Source organism: Scyliorhinus canicula, chromosome 18, assembly GCF_902713615.1.
Source record: "Scyliorhinus canicula chromosome 18, sScyCan1.1, whole genome shotgun sequence".
Lineage (NCBI taxonomy): Eukaryota > Metazoa > Chordata > Chondrichthyes > Carcharhiniformes > Scyliorhinidae > Scyliorhinus > Scyliorhinus canicula.
The window spans coordinates 37139143-37161144 of NC_052163.1; the positions used below are offsets into that span (position 1 = coordinate 37139143).

Below are 22002 nucleotides of genomic sequence, written 5' to 3' on the forward strand. Positions count from 1 at the left end.
ATTACTTTTAGCAGGTATAAATGAGCAGATTACGAGCTCGACTGATTATCTTAAATTAGTGTACTTATTAGTGCATTTAGAATTGTTCAACAAGTGTTGCCCAATTGTAGGACCACATGGCAACACTGAAGCCAGGACATCACATGCAATGACTTGTCTTCCTGTTTCCATGTCATTATTTCTGGTATCCCCAAAGATCTATCCTTGGCCCCTCCTATTTCTCATCTACATGCTGTCCCTCAGCAACATTATTTTAAAACACTGCTTCAGTTTTCTCAGGCAAGGCTGACCACACCCTGCTCTACATCAACACCACCTCTCTTCACTCCGTCGCTTTTGTGATCCCAACAGTGCAGAAGGAGGCCATTCAGCCCATCGGGTCAGCACTGACCCTCCGAAAGAGCACTCTATACTTCCGCTACCCCTCTAACCACGCACATTGATCAATCCACTGAACCCGGGTCCCTGACGCTGTCAGGCAGCAGTGCTAACCGCTGCGCCATCGTGCTGCCCGTAATATTGAATTAGCAGAAACTTCCTCCAATTAAATACTTGGAAAATGGAAGCTATTGTCTTCACAGCCCGTTATAAACTCTGTTCCCTCATTAGCAACTCTCTCCATTTCTTTGGCAATTAAGAGAGGTTAAACCAAACTCTTTGCAACCTGAATAGACCTTAAAATGAGTTTCTGATCACAAAGTCACACCTTCACCAAGACCATCTATGTCCACCTCGATAACAACATCTGACTGTGCACCGGCCTCAGCTTATCTGCTGAAAAATCCTTCACCTGGGCCTTTGTTACCTCTGGACTTGATTATTACAATGCACTCAACGTTCTTTCATTTTCTACCCTCTGAAAACAAGAGTTTATTAAAAACTCTGCAAACACTGTCTTAACTCACACAATGTCCCCTTCACCCATTACCCCATGATCAGTCACTTACATTAGCCCCAGTTAGGTAGTCCGTGAATTTTCATCCTTGTTTGTAAATCAAGCCCTCAACCACTCCTTAACTCTACCATATCCTTCAGCCCTGCAACCCTACAAGATATCAGCACTTAAGTCGGGTGTCCTTTCCAAAGGCCGGTGCAGACTCGATGGGCCGAATGTGCTCTGGAGTGTCCTTCCGAAACCATTCCACCACTTCACCTCTCTTTCCTCCTTTAAGACATTCCTTAAAATCTACCTCTTCTGCTAAGGCTTTTGGCCATCTGCCCTAATATCTCCTTATGTGACTTTGTGCCAAGTTTTGTTTTATAATGTTCTTGGTCAATATGTGGTTAGGATGTCTTGGGTTTGAACACACACCAGCACTTTTATCTCACAAACTCAGCTGACATTCTGGTACACCTCGTGGGAGGCAGCAACCCTTCAGAGCAGACGTTAAACTATTGAGACACTCAGTCCAGTTTCGTGGCTCAGGGAGGGCTGAAGATCCCATGTGAAAAAAACATGGTGTTCTTGCTGTGCGCTGCCGAGCATTCATCTTGTAACCCAGAACGACAAATGCAACTGGCCATTTTGTCCAACCACCGTTTGCCAAAGCTTGCTGGTACAGAATAGTTGTTGCATTTATCTCCATAATCATCTACATTACACCAGGCAATGCACTTCAAATGTAATTCATCGTGTGATGTTCTTTGATATGGGGACCTGTGTGGGAAGTCCATTAGTTGTAATTTATGGGGTAGATAAGAATACGCGGTAAGAATATTTCTAAAACCACTGTACTCTTACACATCAATTAAAATTAAGGATCAATAGAATTTGGAAAAGTATCTCTTTATATGAGCATTTATAATCAAATATAATGATATTTTCTCATTGTTTGTGGAGGTGATATTTTTGGAGGAAAATCATACGGAACTATTTATCTTTGAAAAGTGAAAAGTAATGTCCAAAAATTCAGATTTTCACCTCAACCTACATGGTTGACAAGTTAGCATCTGTAACTCCGTTCAAGGTCCACGGAAGTACATTGCAACTACTGAACCGGCATGTCAAACACCAAATCAACAGTAGGGCAGACCTGAACACAGTCAGAATCAACCACATCAATTGGAGAACACAGCACTGAAAATCAATCAGAATGCCAGCGCGTGAGTGTGGAGTCTGCTAACGCTAATCATATCAATCTACGGGCAGAACTGAAGGCTATCAGGGTCAGTCAGATTGGTTGTAAAGTGAGACTAAAGATTGTGGGGGGAAAAAAAATCACAGTTTACCTTTTTCCAGTTGTCACTGAATCTGAATTGCAGTTAATGGGTTTTCAATTGCTTTATGGGCCGCAGGTCTGTGTTTGTTTATTTTGTGTTTGTACAAAAAAAAATGAGGTTATGCATTACAAACAATGTGCTAAAATGCTGCTTTTTTACATTTCCCTTCAGACTTTCTGGCATATGCCCAGCAACTGCCTTTTTGCGAAAGCTTATTTTCTTGAAGAATGTTGCGGTCAGACTTTGAACGAGGACGGGGTTCTGTGCTGCAAATAAGCTTTATTTAAGATTTACAATTGTTGCACTTGCAGAGTTGTGAAGAGTGTGGAAACAAAGGGTGTTGCTGGAGCCAGACAAAGCTTATTTTTTTTGAAAATAGCACAGTGAACACATAGATTTACAGTAGGTTTCGAAATTCGAGAAAATATGCCACATGCAGCATTTCTGAGAAGCTGGAGACTGCCCCAAACCCTCCTAAAAAATAAATCTTTATCCTTTCGTAACCACAATTGTTTTCAAACATTTTGGAATTCACTGCTGCTTCAAATTCTGCTTGGTGTAACAAAATACATACAAAATTATAAGCATTGCACTCACAATTCTTTCTGATGCAGTCTAGTGGCAGGTCAGAGAATTCCATCAACTGCTGGAACCTAAATTGACCATTTCCTTTTCGTTCAACACTGAAGTTGGGAGATTAAAGACTGAGGATAGGATTCTCCGTCGGCCAACGGCGGAATCGGGAAACGCGATCGGTTAATACGCCAAAATCGTGGCGGGAGCCGTTCTCATGCCAAATCGCAATTCTTGGAGAATATCGCCCCATGGCTCAATTCCAACCTTGTGTTGAGTTTGTATGTTCTCCTTGTGTCTGTGTGCGTTTCCCCCGGGTGCACCGGTTTCCTCTCACAATCCAAAGATATGCCGGTTAGGTGGATTGGCCATGCTAAATTGTCCATTAGTGTCCAAAAGGTGGCGCTATCTGGTTACGGGGATAGGCCGGGGGACTGGGCCTGGGTGGGATGCTCTTTAAGAGGGTTAGTATAGACTTTATGGATTGAATGGCCTCCTTCTGCACTGTAGGAATTCAAATAGAAAATATGGCAGATAAAATTTACTCTTTTCCACATAGAGATATTTGATTTCCTTTTACAGTAATTTAAAAAAAATTATTTCATGGGATATGGGTGCCAGGGCTTGTGGTACAGGGGGCAATGTCGCTATTTCTGGGCCCGAAGCTCCAGGTTCTAGTCTCACTTCAGAACGGCCATGAAAGGTGGATGCACGAAGTGGCCAAACAGGTTGGTTATCGGACTGCATCACCTTCCAATCCGCCTAATGGCAGGCGGTAAAGAGCGGGAGAGTTTCCTAGTCAGCCACATGGCAGAGGGTAACCACTATATTACTTTTCCAAGTATATCCATGGACCAATCCAAAGAAAGCCCATGGTTGTCAGTGCCCTCTTAGGGAATGGTACCTGAAGGAGCGGATGGACGTAGGTGTTGCTGGTAAAGGTGAGCATACATTGCCTATCCCTCACTCCCCTTGAAAAGGTGTCTGTGAGTGAGATCCCTTCTCGAATAGACCAGAGAAGCGTGCCGGGCCATCCCAAAGGGCAGTTGGCCATGTTGTTTTGGGTTTGGAGCCACATAGAGGCCAGGCAAAGACGGCAGATTTCCTCCCCGAAAACATAATGTAGAGCACTTCAAATAAGAACATTGGTGACTGAAGTAAATAAAATGTACAAGCAACATGATTTCTTGGCTTCTCTGCTGGAAGTCAGATATAGCTTTACATTTCCTTCCTGTGCTTATGGCAGGAAATTCTCTGAAGTACATCAGCACTTGTTCCAAATGAGGCAGCCCTAAGTATTTAATACTGGTGCGCATTAAGATTTGTTTATAACTTTTATCTTGCTTCAACAGCAGCACACCCAACAATGCAGAGCAGTCATTTGTGTTGAAAGCCAGTTCTACATTCTGCTTCCATTTCAGTAATCAGGATTGAAATAAATATATCTACATGTCTATATTTGACAATATCATTTAAAATTCAGAACACACCGTGCAATTTCTAATATCCAATTCCACTTCTACCAGTGTTTGCAATGCTTATTATCTACAGGATGCACCGATCACAACTCACTGAGTTTACTTTGACAACCATTCCCACCAAGCAGGACACAAGCAGCAAACATACAGGAATAACAACATCTCGAAATTAGCTTCCGATTCGTATTCCATCCTAACGTGGACATTCAAAACTATCCCTCATTTTCATTGGATCTGGACCCTGAAATTCTCAACTTTACACCATGGGCCTGTTGCCACCTCTCATGAGGCTGTGTCCCTTTATTTTTGGAAATTGGATTCTCCGGGTTCCCTAAACTGCTTATTTCTTGGCGGCACACCGTACGCTGGCGGCTGGATTCCATCCTCCTGCCGCTTCCCATTGGCAACATCCCAGGCCAATGTGCATATCAAAGGAGATTTGGAAGAACTGAACCAGAAATACAGCCAGGCACACCAGCAGGCAGGAAAGGCTTTCAAAGAGACTGACCTGAAAGACTGGCCGGTATTTTCTCTTCTTTTGACTGTGTGTCAAACTCACGAAACCCGCTGGCGGGGGTGCGCTGCCAGCGGGAAAAGTGAACCCCGGCGACCGGAGAATTCCGGCCAAGGTATTTCAACTTTCAATCCACTGGAAATTTTGCAATTTGAAATGAGACAGGGCACTGCAAGTTTGGGGGGAGGGCGACCATTGTGGAGGTTCAGGGTTGGGATTTCCCTGGGGGTTTCTGTGGCGAGGGAGGGGTTCTTCTTTAAATTTTTTATCACATTGGGACACGGTGGACTTGCCTGTCAGGGGCCTAGGTAGTTGGAGGGGGGGGGTGGGGGCACATGTCCTCGTTGGCACCGGCGCCACTGCGCATGCGCGGATCCTGCGGCACACAATTTGCACCGGGATCGGCAGCTGGAGCGGCGCGAACTGCTCCAGTGCCGGACTGGCCTCCTGTAGGGGCCAGAATTAGTCCTGGGAGCGGTCCATTCACACCATCATAAAACGTCAAAGACCCATTGTGGGAGCGGGGGGAGGAGGGGTGTAAAAGAGTTAATCCACACACTGCCGGAAGTATTGAAAACACCAGGCTTGTGTCAGCAGAAAGGTCACTTACAGTGCAGAACTGAAACTCTCCGTACTTCAGGTTGAGGAACCACACCGTTCCTCTTGAATCAGCTGAGTCTGCCAACAGTTGCATCTTGTTCTTCCCAGTTTAACTTGGCCCGGGTATTTTGCCAGTGTAAAAGCACGAGCGTCAACCACACTGATGCTAGATATACTGGGAGGGATTCTGCGGGAATCGGCGAGGTGGGCAACTCTGGCGTGAAGGAGTAGCGTCAACCACTCCGGCGTCGGGCCGCCCCAAAGTTGCAGAATCCTCCGCACCTTCAGGGGCGAGGCTGGTGCCGGAGTGGTTTGCGCCACGCCGGCCGGCGGGGGAGGGGCTTGGCGCCACGCCAACAGGCGCCGAAGGGCCTCCGCTGGCCGGAGCGAGTTGGGGCATGCGCGGGAGCGCCAGCATGTGCTGGCGTCATCCCAGCGCATGCACAGAGGGGTTCGTCTCCGCACCGGCAATGGCGGACTGGTCCAGCCGCCGGTGCAGAGGAATAGAGTGCACCCACAGCACAGGCCTGCCCGTGGATTGGTGGGCCCCGGTTGCGGGCCAGGCCTCCGTGGGGGCAACTCCCGAGGCCAGATCCCCCCCCCGAGGACCCCGGAAGCCTCCCGCGCAGTAAGGTCCCTACGGTAAGTACCTACTCTAATTTACGCCGGCAGGACTGGCCGAAAACGGGCAGCCACTCGGCCCATCGCGGGCCAGAGGATTGCGGGGGGGGGGGGGGCGCTGCCAGCGGTCACCGACCGGCGTGGCGCAATTCCCTCCCCTGCCAAATCCCTGGCGCCGGAGAATTCGGCAGCCGGCGGGAGCGGGATTCACGTCGCCCCCCCGGCGATTCTCCGACCCGGATTCAGACAAGGTTGCTTGAGTGAGCAAATCGTGGAACGGACCAAACAAGGCAGGGGGACATGGAGGGGGAGGGGGGGGCAATTTTGTTGTATTAAACAGGCAATTCACAAATTCTGCTCCCTTCCATTAGCAGAATAAAATAGGACTGTTGCAATTAAACACTGAACTTGCATTGAAACTGGCATGGATATCTGCACCCATGAGGGGGATTTTAGCCTGGAAGCTTTAGGTGTGGTGTTAAAATTGGGACAAATGTGAACATGCCAGATTCACATACTGGCCCCTGCACTTCACTCAAGAGCAGCTTGCAACACGGCCCTTTAATGTAGGCGCAATTCAACTAATTGGAAACAACGTCCCAAAGTGAGCGTGCTTAGCCGCGTGTTTCCTGGCGCTCACAGTGCTAAGAAACACATGGCTATACAATGCAATTGCCGTTGTCTAAGGGACCTCAGCGGGGAACGTGTGGCTGAGGCCGCACATAGCCCTGCTTTATGCACTGGGGAGCTCTGCTCGCCGGAACTCCCAAGTGTAGCGAGAGATCGGGACTCCATTTAAAAATGGGGAAGTCCCCGGTCCTCCCCAACACCCACGGCCCTCCCCAATGCAGTGAGACCCGACCGATCACGTGTGGGTGCGCACAAAATGCCAGTTTGGCATCTTGGCAGTGCCAACCTGGCACCCTGGCAGTTCCTGTGTCAGATGGCAGTGCCACCTGGGCATCTTGGCAGTGCCAGGTTGGCATCCAGGTGGCACTGCCAAGGTGCCAGGGTTGCACTGACAGGCCATGGAGCATGGCGCGACCACTGGAGGCTGCCGCCGTGCACATGTACCTTTGGGGGCTAGGCCTGCGCCGGAGTGGTTTCCGCTCTGCCGGCTGGCGCCAAAACTGGCGCCAATGGCCTTTGACGCTACGCTGCCCGGCGTCGGGGCTGGTCAAAAGGCCTTCGCCGGTCCGCGCCTGCGCCGGTGCGTACGCGGCCGCTGACGTCACCACCGGCGCATGCACGGTAGGGGGGGTCTCTTCCGCCTCTGCCATGGTGGAGGCCATGGCAGCGGCGGAAGAAAAAGCGTGCCCCCACGGCACTGGCGAGCCCGCCGATTGTTGGGCCCCGATCGCGGGCCAGGCCACCGTGGGGGCACCCCCCGGGGTTCGATCAGCCCGCGCCCCCCCAGGACCCTGGGGGCCCGCTCGTGCCGCCAATCCCGCCGGCACCAGAGGTGGTTTAAACCACGTCGGCGGGATTGGCCTGTCAGCGGCGGGACTTCAGCCCATCGCGGGCCGGAGAATCGCCGTGGGGGGCACGCCGATCGGCGGGGCATGATTCCCGCTCCCATCGATTCCCGGGTGGCGGAGAATTCCGGCCACGGCGGGGGCGGGATTTACGCCGGCCCCGGGCGATTCCCCGACCCTGCGGGGGGTCGGTGAATTCCGCCCATGGTGTCAGTCATATTTGGCATGGTCTTGGTCAAGGTATGAATGGAATTCTTTGATTGGAACATTTGATGTTCCACAGATCTGGCCACTCTATCCATGAAGGAACCCTTATCGCATCTAAAAAGTCATTTAAGTTTTACCATAATAATTTCAGAACTCCTAGAACTTTTGCAGCCAAAATCGAGACCAATATGAAAATGGCTTATTGTCACGAGTAGGCTTCAATGAAGTTACTGTGAAAAGCCCCTAGTCGCCACATTCCGGCGCCTGTCCGGGGAGGCTGGTACAGGAATCAAACCGTGCTGCTGGCCTGCTTGGTAAGCCAGCGATTTAGCTGAGTGAGCTAAACCAGACAAGACGTCAAACACGTCTTCCATCCTTTGAGTCTCACATTTCCTTGGATTTCAAGCATCATACCTCAGTTGGCGAAAAGTCAGCACAAATTAATATCTATAATAAACTTGTCTCTTTTTTCCCCCAAGTCCCTCAGAGCTAAGTTCATAATAATGCTTCCATTTACCATAACAATGTTACTCACAAGGAGAAGACAAACCAACCCAGTAACTCAGAACAGTTTTTGATAATGCTTTTCACTGACATTTTCCACCAATTTCAACCAAACAAAAAGATAACATTAGAATTGAAATAACATTTGAAGACAAGGTAGGTATGAGTCCAATCAAGGAATACAAATTATTCACATCAAACGCCATGGGCGCGATTCTCCAAAATGGAGACTAATATTTATCTCAACTAAAAATTTACAAAGTACATCATGACAGGAAAAATAAACGGTGACGATTTAAATGGAATTTCATTGTCCAGCTCAACTTTATTTATTATTGCTGCAGCATTGACAATAACATATTGTTAATTAGCCATTATAAAAAGGAGAGGAAAAACAGCATGAGAAACATCATTTAGGTGACAACAAAACTGGATGATTATTTTTTTAAAAACACTACCTTTGTTGCTAATTTCTGCTTGGGCCACATAAAAATTGTAAGTGACGGCAATATCCTCTTCACTTTCTAGTTTCTCTGAAGGGACTTAAAACAGGCAGAAGGGCTCTCATTAACATATGAGGGGACCTGTATACTTGTTTTAGGTGGCAGACAGGGATGCCTGGACGTGGCGTGACCCAATTTTACATGAGGTATCACACTACAAGCGTGACATTGTTAAGAAGCTTGGCAGCAGCAGCATACTGCACTTCTCTCTTGTCTGTGCAGAAGTACCTCAACACTTAAAGGCATTGTGAATGGGGAAGAGGCAAGAGGAAGCGACTAAAAAAACTGTACAAATTACATTTGCCCTGCATAAAGATGGATGTGGTTCCATCTTGATATACATGGAATACACATACAAATGTTGGATTCTTCAAAGCAGGCACTGCACATCTTCTGCAAATGTGAAACACTTGGAACTGGACTTAATAATAATAATAATAATCTTTATTATTGTCACAAGTAGGCAGAAGATACAAAAGTCTGAAGACCCGCACATCCAGACATAGGCACAGCTTCTTCCCCACAACTACTAGACTCCTCAACAACTCTCCCTCGGACTGATCTATTCCCTGTAAGAACACTATTCACGATGCCCTATGCTGTTCTTGCTCATGTATTTGCTTTGTTTGGCCCTTGTTCCACGCTGTACCCAATCACTATTTGTCGATGTACTACTTGTCAATGTATTCTGTCGATTATTTTTTTTGTCTACTGTGTACATACTGTGTACGTTCCCTTGGCCCAGAAAAATATTTTTCACTTTTCAGTTCATGTGACAATAAATCAATCAATCAATCAATCAATCAATCAACATTAACATTGCAATTAAGTTACTGTGAAATCCCCGTGTCACCACACTCCAGCGCCTTTTCGGGTACACTGAGGGAGAGTTCAGAATGTCCAATTTACAGAACAAGCACATCTTTCAGGACTTCTGGGAGGGAACAGGAGCACGCAGAGGAAACCCACGCCGACACGGGGAGAACGTGCAGACTCCGCACAGACAGTGACCTAAGCCGGGAATCGAACCTGGGACCAAGGCACTATGAAGCAACAGTGCTAACCACTGTGCTACTGTATCAGTAAGTCCCATTGCCAGGATCCACACTGGCTGGCATCAAGACTCTATGTGGCGTTTTACCAGCAGCAGCCAATTAAGAGGCCGCCACTGAGATTGCCGTCCAATTGAGGATAGAAACTTGTCTCTCAGAGCTGCCGGTTCAATTAGAGGGACAACAGTACATCAGTCTCGGCATTACCATTGCTGACGCTGCTGGAAGAAGGGGAAGTCCGTCCATGTTGAGGTGTCTTTGAAGAGTGGTAAGTTTTTCTTCTTACTGTGCTGGGGCCAGGCAGGCAGGCCACAGTGATTGGGGAGAAGAGGTTCCACGTTCAGCGCTGATGCCTTCGTCGCGAGGTTCACAATTGCTGACGGATGGAGCCCCTTCCAAGGCTGTGGAGAAGCCATAACAGAGGCTCCAACCTTCCAAAAATTGTGCCTGCATGCCGCAGCGACGCCTCCCAATTCTGGTAAAATGGAGGCGAGCTGGGAGGAGGCCATAATTGGGCACATACTCAGAATAATTAGCCACCCAGTGGGCCGTTGCACTCCTGAGATGCCCGCCTACCTGTGATATTTCATGACAGTGGGAGGACGTCAGGCTCTCTGCCCAATGCCTTTCACCATCAATTTACTAGCTCACCTTTCTTCAGGATGGCCAAGAGGGGTTGGAAAATTCAGCCTATAATTTTTTTTTAAACAGACTCTGACATTGCGAAAAAGCTCTGCAAAGGTGCACCAAACTTGAAAAAAGTTACCGTAAGTATTTGTCAATTCCCTGCCTATCGTTGACATACAAAATTACAAAGCGGCCTGAGATTGAAGTTAATACAAAATAACACAATCCTTCTGAAAACGAGCGTCCCAATCTTTGTGTTCACACCAGGTTCAGGTCATGTTAAATTGAGATCGAAGCTCTCCCGATGAATACATTTCCTTACCTGAAGATTAAGACAGTTTTTAAAAAATCAGATTCATCTAAATTACTGCTTCAATATATGGGAATGTGGTGCTGCAGTTGTAATGTCACTAGACTAGTTGTCCTGAGATGCAGGTTAATCCTCTGGGGGAGCTGGGGGGAGGGGGGGCTCACAGGTTTAGGTCCCATCATGACAGTCGGTGGAATTAAATTCAATTAATGAAAGCTACGGCTGAAAGCTAATTTCAGTAATGATGACCATAAAATTTAGAATTGATGAAGATAATCTGCCATCCTTACCCGGGTTGGCCTATTTGTGACTCCAGATAGTTGACTCTTAACTGCCCTCTGAATCGGCCATCTTAGCCACTCAGTTCAAGCGTAATTAGGGGTTGGCAGCGATTACTTGTCTCAAAAGCAATTATTGAAATTGAGAACCCTGTACCCTCGGGGATTACAAGAAAGGCTGGGGAACTCACGGTAGCATGGTGGTTAGCATCAATGCTTCACAGCTCCAGGGTCCCAGGTTTGATTCCCGGCTGGGTCACTGTCTGTGCGGAGTCTGCACGTCCTCCCCATGTGTGCGTGGGTTTCCTCCGGGTGCTCCGGTTTCCTCCCACAGTCCAAAGATGTGCGGGTTAGGTGGATTGGCCATGCTAAATTGCCCGTAGTGTAAGGTTAATGGGGGGGTTGTTGGGTTACGGGTATACGGGTTACGTGGGTTTAAGTGGGGTGATCATTGCTCGGCACAACATCGAGGGCCGAAGGGCCTGTTCTGTGCTGTACTGTTCTATAAGGCTGAAGGATCCTGAAAATATTGTTCATGTGACATTAGATATCTATATTTTACTGCAGTGGATAGATAATTATTTCTACTCTTTTAACTGCTCTGATCAGACACCTACCACTGCTTTTTTGAAGTTAGAATGAGTCCCCAGAAAACTGTGCATATTTACAAGGCATCCCCGAGACAGAAATGTTTGAGAATCATTGACGGACACACCTGCATGGAAAGTAAATAACACAAGGGGATGCAGCAGACATTGCGAGCATTGATTTGTTTGGAGACACCGTCCCAGTTCTTAATTCCCCTCCCCCTGACATGGATAGTAACAGGTAAGCTTCTGAGGAGAGGTGAAGTTGTGACAAATGTTCCTAAATATTCCTCATGGGATGGCCCGGACCATTCAAACTTCAGCCTTGGTCCATGCATGGACCAAGAGATGAGATGAGAGTGACTGACCTTCACGTCAAAGCAACATTTGACTGAGTATGGCATTAAGATGCCGCACAAAACTGAAGTCAATGGGAATCGGGGAAAAACTCTCCGGTAGATGGGGTCATGGCTAACATGAAGGAAGGTGATTGTGGTTGTTGGAGGTCCAAGGTTCCTATGATAGCACCTTTCAAAACCACCTCGCCAATGTCATCCACATTCTGTGGATGAACACATAAAAAAATATGGAGTTCAGCAGTCCTTGTGATCCTGGGGTCAGCAGTCAGTTTTTTATTCATTCATGGGACGTGAGCATTTCTGACAAGAATTTGCTGCTGTTCCCTAATTTCCCTTGAAAAGGTGGTGGCGATGGTGAGCCACCTTCTTGATCTGCTGCAATGCACCTGGTATGGGTACATCCACAGAGCTCTTATAAGGGAGTTCCAAGATTTTGACCCAATGCCAGCAAAGGAACGTCAGTAGCCAGGGTGGTGTGAACCTTGAAGGAGTACTTGTAGCTGGTGGTATTACCAAGCATCAGCTGTTTTTATTCTTCTCAGTGGTGGAGATTGTGGGATTGGGAAATGCTGTCAAGGGAGGCTTGTTGAGTTGCTGTAGTGCATCTTATCGCTGGTGCACACTGCTGCTACTTTGTGCCATTGGTTGAAGGAGTGAAGATTTAAGGTAATGGATTGGGGTGTTGATCAAATGGGCCGCTTTGCTTTGGATGGTGTTCAGCTTCCTGAGAGTTGTTGGAGCCTCACTCCTCCAGGCAAGTGGTAGTGTTCCATCACACTCCTGACGTGTGCCTTTTAGATGGTGGATGAACTTTGGGAGTCAGGTGAGTTGTTTACAACAAAATTCCTATGTGCAATGGTAACATTTTTTTATAGCTAGTCGTTTAAGTTAATGGTCAATGGTGATCTTGAGGATGTGATAGTGAGGAATATGGAATGGTAATGCCATTGTCATTATACATAGAGGGGAAATGGTTAGATTTTCTCTTGTTGGAGATGGCGTGACACTTGTTTGGCACAAATGTTACTTCACACTTATTGGCCCAAACTTGAATCTTGTCCCAGTCTTTCTGAATACAGACACAGGCTGCTTAATTATCTGGGGAGTTGAAAATGACATTGAACTCTGTGGAATAACAATGTACATCACCATTTCTGACCTTATGATGGAGGGAAGATTATTGATGAAGCAGCTGAAGATGGTTGGGCCTAGAACACTACCATGAAGACCACCTGGGCGAGATATCCTGGGTTTGACATGATCGGCCTCTAACAACCACAAACATGTTCCTTTGTGTTAGGTATGACTCCAACCACAGGAGCATTTTCCCCAATTCCCATTGGCTTCCATTTTGCTCCTTAATGACTTGCTAAAATGTTGCCATGATGTCAAATGCAGATAGTCTCACCTCACCTCTTGGATTTAGCTTTATTTCTTATCATGTTTAAACCAAGGTTTTAATTATGGAGCCGAGTGCCACTGGTAGAATTCTAACCGAGCCTCAGTGAACAGGTTATTGCTGAGTAATTAGCTTGACGGCACTGTCCATAACATCTTCCGTTACTTCGCTGATGATCGAGGGTAGATTGATGGGTGGTAATTGGCTGGAATGATTTGTTCAGGTTTTTGTGGACAGGACATAACTGAGCAATTTTCAATTTTAATTGGGTGGGTGCAAGTGTTGCAATTGTACTGAAAAGCCTTAGTTAAGGGCGTGGCTGGTGATAAAGTATTTTTCGTCAGTGCTACATATGCTGTCGGACCCATAGCCTTTGCTCTATTCAGTGCCTTCAGCCATGGAGTAAATCAAATTGGCTGAACACTGGCATCTGAAATTCAGGAGTACATGTGCTCATAGAGAACTCCAGGATTGTAACTGTCAGGTTCATTCCTATTTATCCCTAGTCTATCCCCTTATTCCCCCTTCCTTATATTTTTGCCATTAGGTTTTTGATTTATGGATGATTCATGGACATATGTCTTTAAGGTAAGTGGCCTGTGCCTTTAATCCGTGCAGAGGATTTCAGGACCAGAAGAGATCACTGTGCTGGTCTGTGCTGGCTGAAACTGGAGGTTTAGACTGACTGGCACCAATGGCAGAGATTTGAGTGATTTGGCTGGTGGCCAATGAATTGACCCAAAAGGTTGCGCTCTGCCTGGAAACAGGTGGTGGATTAGACCTTATCCCACTGAAATGGTTCAGAGGCCTAAGGATCTTTCAGTTTTCATTTTGGCAGCCCGATGAAGACACCTAACTAACTCTCTCCGAAAAGATCCAGCGAACTCTCACTCCAATGAGCCTGCAGGTGTTGGATTCCTGAAACTGCAGAGCCTGAAGGCAGGCCATGAACCTAAAGGAATGTTTGGTGAAAAGGGGACTCTGTCTCTCTAGGAAATCTGTGAGTACAGGCTGCAGAACTGTAATCTACCAAAGACTGTAATCTACCAGTTTACTGTGAAAAAAGCATGCTAAGAACCACCATCTGAAGCAAAGACTCTTTTCTCTTTCACTTATGATATTTCCCCCTTCTTCGCCCCTTTGTGTTTGTCTGTCTTGTGTATATGCGTAGAGGCGTGGGAGGCAGGATAAAGTAGGGGTTAGGTACTTATTAATATTTAACCAACTGTATTTGCTGTGTATTTCATTATAATCTTATTATAAATAAACAGAACTTGTATTTAAAATTACAAACCTGGCAACTGCAATTGTTGGACAGCCAATTGTCAAAGACTCCAGCTATTTTTATAAGATTTATTAGTTAATTCACTTGTGTTGTGACTCTTGGACGAGTAGGGCTGGAATTGACCGAACGCTTGCCCAAGATGTTGTAACAGTAACTCGCAGATTTTCAGGCTATCAAGATATTCAATTAGACAAACTTTTCTTTGAGTGTTAAAGTTCTGTTCTAAGACTAGCAAAGCCAAATTTTTGTTTTATTCATTGTATATTTCAGAGAAATCATTATCAAAAGTGTAAAGCAGTTGTTTAGACTTCTTTCAAATCAAAATCCTTCTATAATTTCAATAGAGAAGGGAAATTGCAGGGAATCATAGATTTGCGAAGCCCAGAATCCTCTTTAATCCAGGCGATAGGGGTCTCACATGCTGGAGCTGGAGAGCTGACCACCCACCAACCTCCTGCCCGATCCAAAGCCCCTCGTATCTTGCCTCAGGGGAATGCATGGAATTCCACCCAATCCAAACTAGGTGAAAGCATATAGCGTATGATTTACCGATATCATTTTTAAGCGGACAGTAATTTACCTATAATGTGTTTTTTCTAACCAACTGGATAATTGTTCATCAACACTGTTTGTATTTAATCACATCTATTTCGCTTTGTATTACTTAATACTTATAAATATTTGTTATAAAGAAATTAGGAACTTACATTCCAAAATAGCAGAATTAATGCACAAATAATGGCAATTGCTGAAGTAGCAATCACACCAATTACTATTGGATCCTTGTGTGAAATTTCTCTGTAGTTTCTTGTTCCTACAGAGCAGTCTGCATGATGTTCCATTTTTAACTCTGAAAAAATATAAAATACATCATTGTTTTGACAAAAGAATTGCACATTTTATATCTCCACATCATCATGAAATTATTTTCATTTTCTGTCACCTTTGCTTACGGAAGATAAAAATGAAGTTCAATAAAGAGAGAGGATGAAGAGCAGCACGGTGGCACAGTGGTTAGCATTGCTGCCTACGGCGCTGAGGGCCCGAGTTCGAATCCCGGCCCTGGGTCACTGCCCGTGAGGAGTTTGCACATTCTCCCCGTGTCTGCGTGGGTTTCACCCCCACAACCCAAAGATGTGTAGGATAGGTGGATTGGCTACGCTAAAATTGCCCCTTAATTGGAAAAAATAATTGGGTACTCTAAATTTAAAAAAAAGAGAGAGGATGAGATTCTCTTGTCCAACAGCCGCCTGTTTCCTGTCCGCAAACCGTTTGCTGGTGACGTGGTTCTATCCATGCACCGCTCGTCAATGGAATTTCCCATTGAAACCACCCCGCCCCGTGGCAAAAAGTGAATCACAACGATCGGAGAATTCTGCCCAGGAGATGTTGTGTTCCTGATTAGAGCACATTATGTGCCACATCACATTCTGGTGTTTAAGCCTCTGAGTACACTTGCAAGCTTATGGCTTCTGTCATCAACCAAAATATGCTGTCAATAACTGAGCTGGAATCACACAAGCACCAGCAACAATGATTATTGAAGAGGGTCAGGCATACCCTCACTCTCATGGAGGTTATGATGCTGGCCATCATTGAAGGTGTTGCGCATGTTCCCGCTGTCCTCTTTCAGGGTGGCACCACTTACCTTCGCACCTTTGCATTCTACCAGTGGCCTTGCAGTTTCCCATCAGCCAGTCAGACTGGTTGCTGCTACCTTTCACAAATTGGTGCAAACAGAAATCTAGCCTTCTGGCCCAGAGGAGCGAATGAGCTTCCTCTATATCTTCCTGCTCCTGAACTGCTTGTTCATGTCGGTGACCAGGGCGTGCCTTCGTAACAAAATCAAGTCTTCCCTGCTATTTAATAAGTCTGTGATTGAAACTTGACCTCAACTCTATTTTTCCACCTAACTCCCATATAGCTGGCTTCCTTGGAGTCTTGATGAGACAATTTTGCTTCAATCTCCATAATTCAATTTAAAATGGAGTAGTTTGGGGAGGGGTATCAGGCCTTAAGCTGAATGGAAATGAGTTCTTGTGACGCCATATGGAGTCTGGTCAAAGACAAGCCCATGCAATGTTGCACTAAGTCTGCCCCGAGAGAGGTCCATGTGACCTGGTTGTCATGGTGACAGTGGCAAAGGGTCAGAAAACATATGGAAAATAAGTTGTAAGCTTACCTGGATGTCAAAGGAGGAGGCAGCTGGTCTTGTTGCCACCCAGGCTTATATACTCTTAGGGGCAGTAAAACAGAGAACATTGGGGGAAAAGAGAACAACAGATTCTGCCATGCCTGGCAAAAGAAAAGGATTGCTTTGTGGGTAAATCATCAAATGAAGTGCACGTGAAGATGGAATTCATCTTTGAGGAATCAAGGACTGTTCATTAGAGGGTGCCTTGCTATATGACTTCCATTCGATTATGCGTAAAGGGTTGAGTAAAGGGGGTTTTGTTTAAAAGTACACTGGGAAATTGGTACACTTGGTGAAGCAGGGAGAAATGATCCCGTTAAAACCAAGAGGAGCAACACTGTAGCCTGGTTTCACATGGAGTCGGGTATACTATAGAAGTGTAAATATGGGAGGCATGGTAGCTCAGTGGTTAGTACTGATGCTTCACAGCGCCAGGGTCTCAGGTTCGATTCCCGGCTTGGGTCACTGTCTGTGCGGAGTCTGCATGTTCTCCCCTTGTCTGTGTGGGTTTCCTACGGGTGTTCCGGTTTTCTCCCACAAGTCCTGAAAGACGTGCTTGTTAGGTTATTTTTGACATTCTGAAATCTCCCTCAGTGTACCCAAGCAAGCGCCGGACTGTGGTGCATAGGGGCTTTTCGCATAACTTCATTGGAGTGTTAATGTAAGCCTACTTGTGAAAATAAAGATTATTATTATCAATGGCAGCTGGGACCCAATTTTCACCAGTATGGGCTAAGGAAACAGGCTGGTGATCCCACACCCTGCACTGCTGCCCTGACCAACTCCATTATGGGGATAGTTATGTCCCAGACCTCAACATTTCTTGTGGCATTGGGCCAGCTTTTAAAGGACTCGTGGTTTATGATCCCTTAGAGATCTCGTTAACCACATTCTGGATAAGAGAACCTTTCAAAAGCTAAGTTGAAATTGTTTCACCCTTGCCACCACGAAAAGCTATGTTCTCCACCCATGTCCCCTCATATCCCTCATGCTGAGTTATGTCCCTTGATGCAGCCCCTCCACCCCCTCCCACTGGCCTTCATACTCTCCATGCCAAGCTACGGCACTTCTGTGCTCATTCACCCACTATGTTGAGGACCATAAACCGTGCAGTAACAATAGGATGTGTGAAAAAAGGAACCTATGTTTAATTTACCAGACCTGTGTTAGATTAATAAATTTGTATGAATCAAGCAAGAAATGCACATAGTACTTCAGGTGTGGTCTTTCCAAAGACATATACAGATGTATAATGTCAACTCTACAGTTGCACTGCAACCTCCTTCCAATAAACACCAGTATAATGGTGAAGTTAGCAGGACATAGCAGAACATAATGAATCAGGAAACACACTCAGGTGAATACTGCATGGGGTCCTCTGAAAGTCTCAGCCCCAGAGCTGTTGCTGGATATCCTAATAGTCTGTTCTATAATGTGCTGTTTGGCGACGTAGCTTGCCATGTTGTGAAATTAGGAAGAGGTTTACAATATACGAATATATAAAAGTAGTGTTTTAAGTTAAGTGTTGAAGACTTTATTTCCATGGAAGCCGAGTTAGAGAGATTTTGATAAGGTAGGCTAGTTTGAACAAAAAGCCATTGCCATAGGAGATAACAGGTGGTATGAAGTTGCATTGGACTTTTCATAACTTTGATCAACCAAGATACTTGCTGAAGGTGTTTGTGCGAACATTAGACATGACTGGAGGAAACAACTTCCAGGCTCACTCCACTGTAAGAACAACTACACTGTATGGCTATTGTATATTCTTGTTTGCATGCCTCATGAACAGGCCTTGGCATAAATAACTGATAGTGAAATGGATGGGGGAAGATGGAAGGCAACTCAAGCGGTGTGAAGGAAGAAATAAGGTGAGAATGACTGAATATGGCTATAGGATACGTGCAAAAGCCAAAATAATTCCAATTGGGCATGTTACAGACTTCTGGATTCATCACTGAGGTCAGCAACTTTAGACTATGACCTCCATCTTGACCATTTTTCTTTTGGTTTGTCTCAACACAAAAGCCCCCATATCCCCCACAGGGCCATCTGTCACTTGGTCCTTGGGTTTGCTTTCACTGAGAACTGACCTCCATTCTCCTGTTGACACATTCTGCTACCTTACCTTTGTGCCACTATCAGCATCTTCGCTAGTCTTTAACACTACCTTTAACATTCCCTTTGTCTTGTGTCCGGGACATCTTTGCCAAACTCTCCTTAGCTCTGACCTCTTCCTGATCTATTCTGCTCCACTCCTTTCTCCAGCTATATAATCCATCAGATTTCCACCCCTCTTCAGCTCTGAAGAAAATTCATAAAATCTTGAAATGTTAAGACCATAAGACATAGGAGCAGAAGTAGAGCATTCGGCCCATCGGGTCTCCTCCCCCATTCAGTGAGTTCATGATTGATCTGATATGACAATCCTCATCTCCACTTTTCTATCTTATCCCCCTGAACCTTGATTCATTTCCTAATTAAAAATCTATCTATCTCAGCCTTGAACATATTCAACAACCCAGCTTCTCCATCCTCTGCAGTTAAACATTCCACAGATTCACTATCCTCTGAGAAAGTAAATTCCTCCTCATGTCTGCCTTAAATGGGTGACCTTTCCTTAGATAGGGGACCAAAACTGTTCACAGTATTCCAGGTATGGTTTAATTAGTGCCTTGTATACTTTTAGTAATACAGCCCTATTTTTATACTCCATCCACAGGTATTGCCAGACATGCTCAGTTTACCCAGAATTTTCTGTTTTTTATTCAGATTTCCAACATCTTCAGTATTTTGCTTTTATTTTATTGAAAGAATAATGGCAGGTGATTGACGTCAAAAATTCAGTCCAAAATTTAGATAAAGAACTCAGCACCACATAATGTATTTTGAAATAAAGTGAATCTTCATCAAGGCATCCACCCCTGAAAAAGGGTGGAAGTAAGAGACTTTAGTTCATTGCAGTACGAAGTGAAGTGAGAACTCTCAAGAAAGAGTCCAGTCAAACCTTTCTGAGGAATTCCGGAAGTCAAGAGGACCTGAGCACTGAGAAGAGAAGAAATGAAGAGGAAAATAGCTGTTCATGCACGTCAATCGCCCTGCTCAACCTGGGCTAGTACTCACTCCTTGTCACAATCATATCTTTTCACTGTATAACTAGTAATGATACATCCCATCTTATATTCTTATTAAAACTCAACATCGCACCGTAGCGGTGGCACTACATCCCGCTAATTCCAAGTTTAATTCAGAATATCTTTCAATGATTAAAATTCTCATGCAGGGCAGCACGGTGGTGCAGTGGTTAGCACTGGGATGCCGTGCTGAGGACCCAGGTTCGAATCCCGGCCCTGGGTCACTGTCCGTGTGGAGTTTGAACATTCTCTCGTGCCTGCGTGGGTTTCACCCCCACAACCCAAAAGATGTGGAGGTTAGGTGGATTGGCCACGCTAAATTGCCCCTTAATTGGAAAAAAAATAATAATTGGGTACTCTCAATTTATGGCGGGAAAAAAATCTCATGCAGTGGCATCATGTACCAGGTATTAAGCAGATAGTTGTTGTCACCCAGCAACCGCTGGCTGGTTTAACATGGTGGCTGAAACATTGAGGGAACTGAGGTGCAGAATAAATGTCATGATTGCTGTCAGGATAGTGAACACTTACCCACAAGGTGTGCGGAGTGTGGTCGGACACCAACTGTACATTCAGCACGTTGACATCTTTGCGAGACATGTCAGTCTACAAAGCTGTGTGTTCAACCAATGGCAGTGTAATGCTCTGGGGAGCTGGGTTCGAATCCCATCTCGGCAGATAGTGGAATTTGAATTCAATAAAAATCTGGACTTAAAAGTCTAATGATGACCATGAAACCATTGTCATCAAAACCAATTTAGTTCACTGATGCCCCTTTAGGGCAGCACGGTAGCATAGTGGTTAGCACAATTGCTTCACAGCTCCAGGGTCCCAGGTTCGATTCCCAGCTTGGGTCACTGTCTGTGGCGGAGTCTGCACGTTCTCCCCATGTGTGCGTGGGTTTCCTCCGAGTGCTCCGGTTTCCACCCACAGTCCAAAGATGTGCAGGTTCGGTGGATTGACCACGCTAAATTGCCCTTAGTGTCCAAAATTGCCCTTAGTGTTGGGTGGGGTTACTGGTTTATGGGGATAGGGTGGAGATGTGGGCCTGGGTAGGGTGCTCTTTCCAAGAGCCGGTGCAGACTCGATGGGCCGAATGGCCTCCTTCTGTACTGTAAATTCTATGAATTTAGGGAAGGAAATCTGCCACTCTTACCTGGTTTGGCCTATGTGTGACCCCAGAAACAGCAAAGTGGTTGACTCTTAACTGCCCTCTGAAATGACCAAGCAAGGCATTTTGCTCAAGGGGCAATTAGGGATGGGCGACAAATGCTGGCCTCCCATGAAAAAATAGACCTATACTACGGAGAAACCTGCTCTCCGAGAATGGCTGCATACAATGTCTGCCTGTTTTGCTCAGGCCAGAGAGAAGGTAATGAATTTCACTTCCTGGACATAAAGGGAAGCTTCCACCTCCCTAGTCCAGATGGAATTCTTCAAATTAGAATGATCAGGATGTAAAAGAATTCGGGCCACAGTTACATCCATAGCCACTGGCAGTCCTGTCTTTGCCTTGCTCTGAGGTGGCAGGTGTGCCTGCAAAAGGTAGAAGATTTCCTTAAGTACCTCCTTGTTAAAATGGAGTCGATACAGACTCTACTCCGGTCTCAGGTTGAAGTAAGAGAATGCTGTTGGAAGATAACGTGTGGATGAGGTCTCCTACTGAAAGTCCTTCACTCTTACTTGCTCCTCCTTCTGCAAGCAACCTGTCCTCTTTCTGTGATTCCTATGCTTAATCTCTACCTCAAGCTGCAGATCAAGAGGGATGCTAATGACAGGAGCCCAGACCGGGAGGGCCTCACCTGAGAATGTTTGATTGTCCCTTTAAACACAGCTGGTGGGTGGGAGGGGGGGGGGGGGGGGGGTGCGGGGAGTGTGGGGGGGGGCGGGGGGGGGGTGGAGACTTCCTCCTTGCTGTTCAATGCATGTTCAGCTGCATGTGTTTGAGAGACGGCTTTAATTGTAGTGATGAGGATGAAAATGGCAGCCTTTACATCAGTGCACTGACAGGCATAATGATCTGCCACCTGTATATCTATATATATTACAGCACACTCTTAACACCCACATTATTTACCACAC

The 22002-nt window shown here is 46.0% G+C and overlaps 1 protein-coding gene across 1 annotated transcript in view; it reads right to left on the bottom strand.

Annotated features, from left to right (window-relative positions):
- Positions 1-9634: 9634 nt before the first annotated feature.
- LOC119953407 (T-cell antigen CD7-like) overlaps positions 9635-22002 on the bottom strand; it is a 36163-nt gene continuing 23795 nt past the window's right edge. Inside the window, exons 3-4 of the mRNA XM_038777662.1 lie at positions 15300-15442; positions 9635-10696 (exon numbers count right to left, since the gene is read on the bottom strand). Of these exons, the coding sequence (XP_038633590.1) occupies positions 10649-10696; positions 15300-15442 (191 nt within the window). The 3' untranslated portion in view covers positions 9635-10648. The remainder of the gene's footprint in view (positions 10697-15299; positions 15443-22002) is intronic.